Source organism: Chlorocebus sabaeus, chromosome 17 (assembly GCF_047675955.1).
Source record: "Chlorocebus sabaeus isolate Y175 chromosome 17, mChlSab1.0.hap1, whole genome shotgun sequence".
Classification (NCBI taxonomy): Eukaryota; Metazoa; Chordata; class Mammalia; order Primates; family Cercopithecidae; genus Chlorocebus; species Chlorocebus sabaeus.
In genome coordinates, this window is record NC_132920.1 from 26,082,915 (window position 1) to 26,091,827 (window position 8,913).

Genomic DNA, 8,913 nt, shown 5'->3' on the forward strand with positions numbered 1-8,913 from the left:
CTGTGTTAGCCAGGATGGTCTCCATCTCCTGACCTCGTGATCTGCTCGCCTCCGCCTCCCAAAGTGCTGCGATTACAGGCGTGAGCCACCGCGCCCTGCGAAAAGTGTTGTAACATGGTGAAATACTAAGAGAATTATTTTTGCAAAAAATTGTGAAAAAAAAGTTGCAAATATAATATACAACGTTTCTTATTTTCAGCAACTGTTTTCCTCTAATGTTAATGTTTTGTATAACCATATATAATGATCAGAAATAGGAAATAGACGTTGCTAAAATGTTAACTAAACTTCAGACCTATTCAAATATTACACATCTTCCCACTGATGTTCTTTTTCTGTGTCAGAATCCTGTTCTGGATGCCACACTGAATTTAGTCACTATTTGTTTCTTAGTCTCTTTAAGTCTGTATTAGTTCTGCGGTCTGTTCTTATATTTATCATGTTGACACTTTTGAAGAGTGCTGATCGGTTATTTTGAAGAATATCCCTTAATGAATGTCTTTTTTTTTTCCCACTGGAGTGAGTTTCTGTGTTTTTGACAGGAAATACTACAAAAATGATAAAATGTCCTTCTCAATGCAATGAGTTTATGATACATAGATGCCTTCTTACTTTGTGATGTTTACTTAGCTAAGGTGGTGATTGCTAGTATTCTTCAATGTAAACTTATTATCTTTTCCTTTGTAGTTGATAAGGTAACTTGGAGAAGCAAATCATGCTTCCTAAAATTTGCCCACTAATTTTAGCATCCATTGATGGATTTTATGTGAGACAAGATCACTATATTGTTTGCCTAATGACCATTTTCTGTTTCCCTCCTTCCTTCTACATTTACTAATTGCAATTATACTGGAAGGAAGAATTATCCCTTCTTTTTATTTATAAACATATAAGTTAAAATCCAATACTTTTTTTTTTTTTTTTTTTGCGACGGAGTCTCGCTATGTCGCCCAGGCTGGAGTGCAGTGGGGTGATCTCGGCTCACTGCAAGCTCTGCCTCCCGGGTTCACGCCATTCTCCTGGCTCAGCCTCCCGAGTAGCTGGGACTACAGGCGCCCGCCACCATGGCCAGCTAATTTTTTGTATTTTTTTTTAGTAGAGACGGAGTTTCACTGGGTTAGCAAGGATGGTCTTGATCTCCTGACCTCGTGATCCGCCCGTCTCGGCCTCCCAAAGTGCTGGGATTACAGGCTTGAGCCACCGCGCCAGGCCCTTTTTTTTTTGTTTTTTTTAAAACAAGTTCTTGCTCTGTTACCCAGGCTGGAGTGAGTGATGCAATCACAGCTTACTGAAGCCTTGAAATCCTGGTTTCAAGGGATGCTTCTACCTCAGCCTCCCATGTAGCTAGCACTACAAGTGCAAACTACCACACCTGGCTAATTTTTTTTTACAGGGTTCATTTTAGTTAATATTATTTTTCCACCAGTGAGAATACTGTCATTATCTACAAAGAGATCATTTTACTTATTTGCTTAATAGTAATGTGCACATAAAGTAGTTTCAGAATTGATAACCCATATTAATAACAAATACTTTAACTAAATTTAGTATATACTATACTAATCCATATATACTAGATTACAGTGTGTATATATATGTATATATGGGTGTTTTTTTGTCTTAACCTGAAAGTATGCAAGTAAATTTTTTTTGTTTTTCTTTTTTTTTTTTTTTTTGACGTGAGGTCTTGCTCTATCACTCAGGCTGGAATACAGTGACATGATCTCGGCTCACTGCAACCTCTGCCCCACTAGTTCAAGTGATTATCTTGCCTCAGCCTCCCAAGTAACTGGGATTACAGGTGCGTGCCACCACACCTGGCTGATTTTTTTTATTTTTAGTAGAGACTGAGTTTCCCCATGTTGGTCAAGCTGGTCTCGAACTCCTGACCTCAGGTGATCTGCCTGCCTCGGCCTTCCAAAGTGCTGAGATTACAGGCGAAAACCACCGCGCCTGCCCAGGGAGTATGAAATTAATATTGTATTCCAATGTTACTTAGGTTAACTTTTATCTCCTTCCCTCCCTTAAGTGTTACTATGTTATTAAGTTAATACAGCTTGGTTTATTTGTTTAATTACTTGTATTCCATTTTGTATCCCCCATTTCTATCAGTTTTAATAGTTTGTATAATAGTTTATTTTGCTGGTATATGAAACATTACTATAGTTGTAAGAGTTACTTATATGAAAAGGTATACCCAAAAAAGTTTCAATCCCTTCTTATCCTTACTGTTTTTTCCCATTCCTCCTTCTTTCCCCCTGTTCCTTTCTCATTCACCTCCCACAGGTAGCCAATGATTTTTAGTTTTTGGTTTATCCTTTCTATATTTCTTGTGCACAAATGAATAAAAAATTGTGTGTTTTCTTATATTCCCTTCTTTCTCAGGAAGGGTCATTGTATTTTGTATATTCCTTTGGACTTTGCCTTATCACTTAAATGTATATCCTGGAATTTATACTAGTTCATAGAGATCTTAGTTAGTCATTTTTGTAGCTGCATATTACTATACTGTGTAAATGCATCCTACTTTATCCAACCACTCTCTTATGTAGGGGCATTAAAGTTGTTTGAAATATTTTATAATTCTAAATATTGCTGTGATAAATAACCATGGATGTGCAAATCACAGCTTTAATTATTGACTTAAGTAAAAAGAAAACAATGTTGAAGATAATATATAGTCCATCTATCTAGTATAAAGTACTTCTTTTCCAAACTCTGTCTTTAATGAAACAATCATGGTAACATTATATTAAAATACAGAAATTCAGAATTAAGCTCTTCAAGTGAAGAACTGTGAGGTAAAAGCAACCAAGCACAATCTTCTCTTTTCTCTCAACTTTTCTGCAAAGCACATTGTTCTCCTTAGTTCATAGTCATATTTGTAGCTGCATATTACTGCTATCATGTCCCAAATAAAAACAATTAGCGTGTCCCCCATTTTCCAATACTCAGGGTACCTTAGAGACTTTAAAAATGCCAATGATAAGAAATTACTTTCTTAGCTCATTAAAGAATAACATACTTGATAATATTTTATGACTATAAAAGCTCAAGAAATTGCACAACGAAGACATACTATCACTGTAGACATGTGAATAGGCACAGCAGAAATGTCTTTTACTTAGGGGCCTAAAACAAAGAATTGTGTATATAACTAAAACAACATGCAGTGAAAACTGGTATTTTATATTCTATTCTAATTCACTAAAAAGAGAAATAATTTGGCCTTGACAACTAAATTGATTTCACAACTTTTCATGCTTGTTCAGACCTGAAGTTTGAGAAAACACTGTTTAATAAGCATACATGCTTTGAAGTAAAACCAATGTGCGCTGGAATCTGGAATGTACCTCTTACCATTAGTTTTCTCAAGATAACTTCTTAACCTCTGCATGTCTATTTCCTCCTATATAAAGTAGAGATACTATCCATAACAGAGGATTCTTACACTGATTAAGTAAGAATGCAGGTAGCTCAGGCTGCAGCCCAGTTGTAGTGGAAAAAAAAAATTTTGCAGATAGCACATAGTACAGTAGCCAACAAATGGAAAGGATAACTATCATTAAAAATGATAAAAAGGATAAGGAATGTAGATGCTGTACTAGAGGATTCAAGTAGTTCACAGGCAGCCAAGGTTCAGTCTACCTTCTGTGGTTGGAAAATAATGACTTATTGGATGATTACTTACTCTCCTTTCTCCTTCTTCAGCCCACTATAGTGGCCAGGCAGGTGTGAATTAAAGGAAGTCAAGATTGGACTAATGCTGACCCGTCTTTCCAATATATGGTCATATTCAGCATGGAAATCATTTCTAAGATCTCCATAAATCCATGGGAGAACTCACATGACAGGAAGCACATTTGCCCTGTTGGTCATCTCTAGTGAGTTCAGCAGAGCTCCCAAACTTGGCCCGGCATAAGACTGACATGAGAAATCTGATAAATATTCAGATTCTGAGGACCTACTGAAGAGTTATGACATCAGAATAATCTTGAACAAGGTCTCATAATCTGTTTAAAACACATGCATGACTGGGTGGCTCATGCCTGTAATCCTAGCAGTTTGGGAGGCCAAGGCGGGTGGATCACTTGAGGTCAGGAGTTCGAGACCAGCCTGACCAACATAGTAAAACCCTGTCTCTACTAAAACTACAAAAAATTAGCTGGGTGTGGTAGTGGGTGCCTGTCATCCCAGCTACTCAGGTGGCTGAGGCAGTAGAGTTGCTTGAACCCTGGAGGCGGAGGTTGCATTGAGCCAAGATCTTGCCACTGCACTCCAGCCTGGAAAACAGAGCGAGACTCTGTCTCAGTCTCAAAAACAAACAAAACACATGGGCCAGGCCAGGTGTCTCAAGCCGGTAAATCGCAGCACTTTGAGAGGCCGAGGTGGGTGGATCACCTGATATCAGGAATTGGAGACCAGCCCGACCAACATGGTGAAACCCTGTCTCTACTAAAAATACAAAAGTTAGGTGGGCGTGGTGGCAGTCGCCTGTAATTCCAGCTACTTGGGCTTTTGAGACAGGAGAATTGCTTGAACCCCGGAACCGGAGTTTGCAGTGAGCTGAGATAGCGCCATTGCACTCCAGCCTGGGTGACAAGAGCGAAACTCCATCTGAAAAAACAATAATAAAATAAAAAATAAGACATATGCATGAAAATGTGTGTGTGCACACACACCTAGTTCTGAGATAGCCAGCCCACTGATCAATAAGAAAGTGAGGCCTTTTGTTATTTTCATATTTCATCACCAACAAATATCAAATAAATGCTTGATTTAATAGTGGCCAGTCCTCAATCTCTGTCACCCAGGCTCAAGAGCACGTTCACTGCAACCTCCAGCTTCCTGGTTCAAGGAAATTTCCTCCCTCAGCTTCCCAAGTAACTGGGATTACAGGCGCATGGACACCACCATACCTGGCTAACTTTATTATTATTATTATTATTATTATTATTATTATTATTATTTTAGCAGAGATGGGGTTTCAGCATGTTGGTCAGGCTGGCCTCAAACTCCTGATCTGAGGTCATCCATTCGCCTTAGCATCCCAAAGTGCTGGGATTACAGGCGTGAGCCACTGCTCCCAGCCCATGCATTTCGTGGCAGAGACAGTGGTTGCAGTGAACAGAGATCCTGCCATTGCACTCCAGCCTAGGTGACACAGTGAGACTCTGTCTCAAAAAAAAAAAAAGAGAGAAAGAAAACACACCACAGTTTAAGGGGGCAAGCAGTGGAAATTGAAAGACCACAGAATTTGGAGTTTAACTCCTTCCTAGCCATAAGGAATACACTGGATAAAGTGAGGCATGTGAAAGCAAACTTCCATGTGTTGTGTAACTTTCAGCCATTTACAGGAGTGGTTTTTGTTGTCATTAAATAGGTATAATGTTACCATTCTGGAATCAAATGCCCATATAATCAGTTTCCCTAGTATGTTTTGGAGATTTATCCATCTCCCTTTTTATTTCAATAAACACCAAAGGACACATTTATTTTTGCACTGCTGTGCAATAATTAAATTTTATTTATTTACACATGGAGATATTAAAAACATTGATAATTTACATCACTTTTATACCATATTCAACATTAAACAGTATTGTGTTGACACATTTCACTCATGTTATATCAAAATTCTATATTCTCTTTATTTCAGTAGCAGAATTTTTGTCTGGAGATTTTGGGCAATGAAATTAAAATTTAAAGTGATATCCAACGCCATATTACAATCAGCCACGTCCACAGAACAGTATCATATCAACTTATAGCATTGGGCAAAATTTTATTTTGTTTCTATGGTAAGTGGCTTGTAGTTCTACCCATACTGTTCCAGCCATACCGTTATTCAGAAATAATTCTTTTAGTTGGGCTTTCATTGCCAACCTACATACACTCTTCTTGGTTGGGCAACTACCTAAAGAGATTTACTCAGACATTGTTCAAAGGATGTTTTCAGAGGGCAATGATTTATAATAGCTTAGATAGACTCTCAAAGCTCTGCTTCTGAGATCGAAATTTGAACTTGTCATTTAATCACTACATGTCACTTATTTTTCTTTCTATTGCGCTCTGCGAAGCGTTGGGATACAGTCTTCAGGGGGATTGAAACCATACATGGTGAGTGGACTAGTCATTCCTCAACTATTCAGTAATAATAGCGGCTGGGCTTATCTAATAATGGGAGTAGATATGTTTCAATCTACACTTCTTATTTATTTTCCCTTATTATCAATGTTTGAATTCCAGCTCTAAGCTACTTTATTGCAATTTGGTTCTGAAGCATATGCCAAAAGCACTCAGCAAGGCTGCAGACAAATGCTTTAAAGAAAAGTGCACCTCCACTTACAGTGACTTTATGAACATCACATTCGAAAATTAATCTTTTTTCAACTCTGTACCCTGAGTATATTTTGGACTTCCCTTCGTTCCCAAATACCCTGAATTCAAGGTATCTCAATCCATGGAGCAGTTGTCCAGAGGAAGAGAGAAGCAACAGCCCCGCCCCCAACCCTTGGGAGCAGAAAGGGAAAGAATTATCCAAAGGAATTGTTTTAAAACTCAGATATAGCGGACAGATGTAAAACCATGGCTGCATAGATTGATGTCCCAGGAGTCCAAAACTTAATGTCAAATGAGGAATAATTTGTTTAGCATTAAACTAAACCAGTTTGATGAACTCAAATGCCCTCGGCTCAATAGGCAGGACTCTCCGAGGAGCCTGTGTTACTTCCCTCACTTAAGTGCAGATTTGTAATAAAAATCTTAATGCCAGTGGCATGCTTTTTGGATATATCAGAAGCTAACCACTTGGAGAATCATATTTGAGAGGTCAGAAAACTCCACAGTTAAAGATCGGTTTATAATTTACGAAGAAAATAGAAAGTTTTGTTTCTCTGAGTTGAAATTTGCCAAGCACGGCGGGAAATATTGCAAGTTTTTGGCACAAGGCTTTGTGATTTCCTCATAATTTGAGATCTCCGTGAAGCCTGAGGGTTCGGGGATCATTATCTGAGAAAAACCGGGTAGTTCGGTGCAGACAATTTTTATATTTTTGGCTTTTTTTGAGGTGTAACAAACACAACTCGGGATCCGAGAGGACACTCTGCGGCTGCCAGCGAGGCGGGCTGGACAGCGCACCAATCACGGCGCAGCTCCGCCCTATATAAACGGGCGGGCGCAGCGCCGCGGCCCGAGTCCCGGCCAGTGCCTCTGCTTCCGGCTCGAATTGCTCTCTCTCTCTCACGCCTGCCTTCAACATGTCCGAGACTGCGCCTGCCGCGCCCGCTGCTCCGGCCCCTGCCGAGAAAACACCCGTGAAGAAGAAGGCCCGCAAGTCCGCAGGTGCGGCTAAGCGCAAAGCGTCTGGGCCCCCAGTGTCCGAGCTCATTACTAAGGCTGTTGCCGCCTCCAAGGAGCGCAGCGGTGTATCTTTGGCCGCTCTCAAGAAAGCGCTGGCAGCCGCTGGCTATGACGTGGAGAAGAACAACAGCCGCATCAAGCTGGGTCTCAAGAGCCTGGTGAGCAAGGGCACTTTGGTGCAGACCAAGGGCACCGGCGCATCGGGTTCTTTCAAACTCAACAAGAAGGCGGCCTCCGGGGAAGCCAAGCCTAAAGCTAAAAAAGCAGGCGCGGCCAAAGCCAAGAAGCCTACAGGAGCGGCGAAGAAGCCCAAGAAGGCGACGGGGGCAGCCACCCCTAAGAAGAGCGCCAAGAAGACCCCAAAGAAGGCGAAGAAGCCGGCTGCGGCTGCTGGAGCCAAAAAAGCGAAAAGCCCGAAAAAGGCTAAAGCAGCCAAGCCAAAAAAGGCGCCCAAGAGCCCAGCGAAGGCCAAAGCAGTGAAACCCAAGGCGGCTAAACCAAAGACCGCCAAGCCCAAGGCAGCCAAGCCAAAGAAGGCGGCAGCCAAGAAAAAGTAGGAAGTTCCTTTGGCCAACTGCTTAGAAGCTCAACACAACCCAAAGGCTCTTTTCAGAGCCACCCACCGCTTTCAGTAAAAGAGCTGTTACACTATCAGGGGGCGTGGCCGGGAAAGAAACGCCGCTAAGTAGGGGCGGGTCTCCCGGGAACAAAGTCGGGAGAGAGAAGAGCTGTTTTTGACCAGGGGGTCATTTCGCGTTCCGTCGGCCAAGCAGGAGTGCAGCCGCGTCATTGAGCTTTTATTGCGTTTTCGAATACTGGAGTTAAAACCCAAAACCCACTTGACCTCTGTAGTACTTAACACTTAGCGAGATCTGGCCTGCAAATAGCATGGGGAAAAAAAGTCGGGATTTTCCCGGGCTTCTAGGCTGGGACGTATGAGTTCCGAATAGAGGATAAATTTCCGTGCTGGTTCCCTACAGAGCATGGCAGGCAATGAAGGAGTGCAGAGGAGTACGTCTCGACACAGGTGGCATAGTACACTATTTCAACCACTGCCACAACTAAAAAATAGAAATTGACACTGCAGAAAATACTTGGTCCTTAAATGTAGTATTTGCATAGATGAAGGACTTCCCAAACGCAAAACTGCCAGACTTCAGGGATATCCCAATTACCGTGACTTCCGTATGCAACGAGTCCTATGATTTGTTGGAGAAAGAAAAGAGAGAATGTGAGCTCTCCTAATCTGAAGTATCTTTCAGTATACGTTCTGACACCACATAGCTAATAAAAAGTGTGATCTCAAAAACAACTGCTCCAAGAGAAGTGCACAGCTGACTTGTCTAAAGAGGACTATTTATAGTAGCCTCGGGTAGTCTGGTCTGGGCTTTCTGATTGGGTAAAAGTAAAGTAATGAAATAGCCAATGAAAAGGTAGACTTTTAAGTGTCGTTTACATTGGCATTTGTGACGACACACGAAAATTAATCCAATCATAAACGAAATCTGATTAACCTCATTTGAATACCGCATCTATAAATGAACAGGGCAT

At 41.1% G+C, this 8,913-nt stretch overlaps 1 protein-coding gene across 1 annotated transcript; it reads left to right on the forward strand.

Annotated features, from left to right (window-relative positions):
* Nucleotides 1-7,172: 7,172 nt before the first annotated feature.
* H1-4 (H1.4 linker histone, cluster member) lies at nucleotides 7,173-7,982 on the forward strand. The gene has a single exon (XM_007973482.3). The coding sequence runs from the start codon at nucleotides 7,260-7,262 to the stop codon at nucleotides 7,917-7,919; it is 660 nt and encodes a 219-aa protein (XP_007971673.1). The 5' UTR covers nucleotides 7,173-7,259; the 3' UTR covers nucleotides 7,920-7,982.
* The last annotated feature ends 931 nt before the right edge of the window (nucleotides 7,983-8,913 follow it).

Excerpts from the sequence above, each read along its gene's own strand:
- H1-4 (XM_007973482.3), top strand. The coding sequence starts at position 7,260 with ATGTCCGAGACTGCGCCTGCCGCGCCCGCTGCTCCGGCCCCTGCCGAG.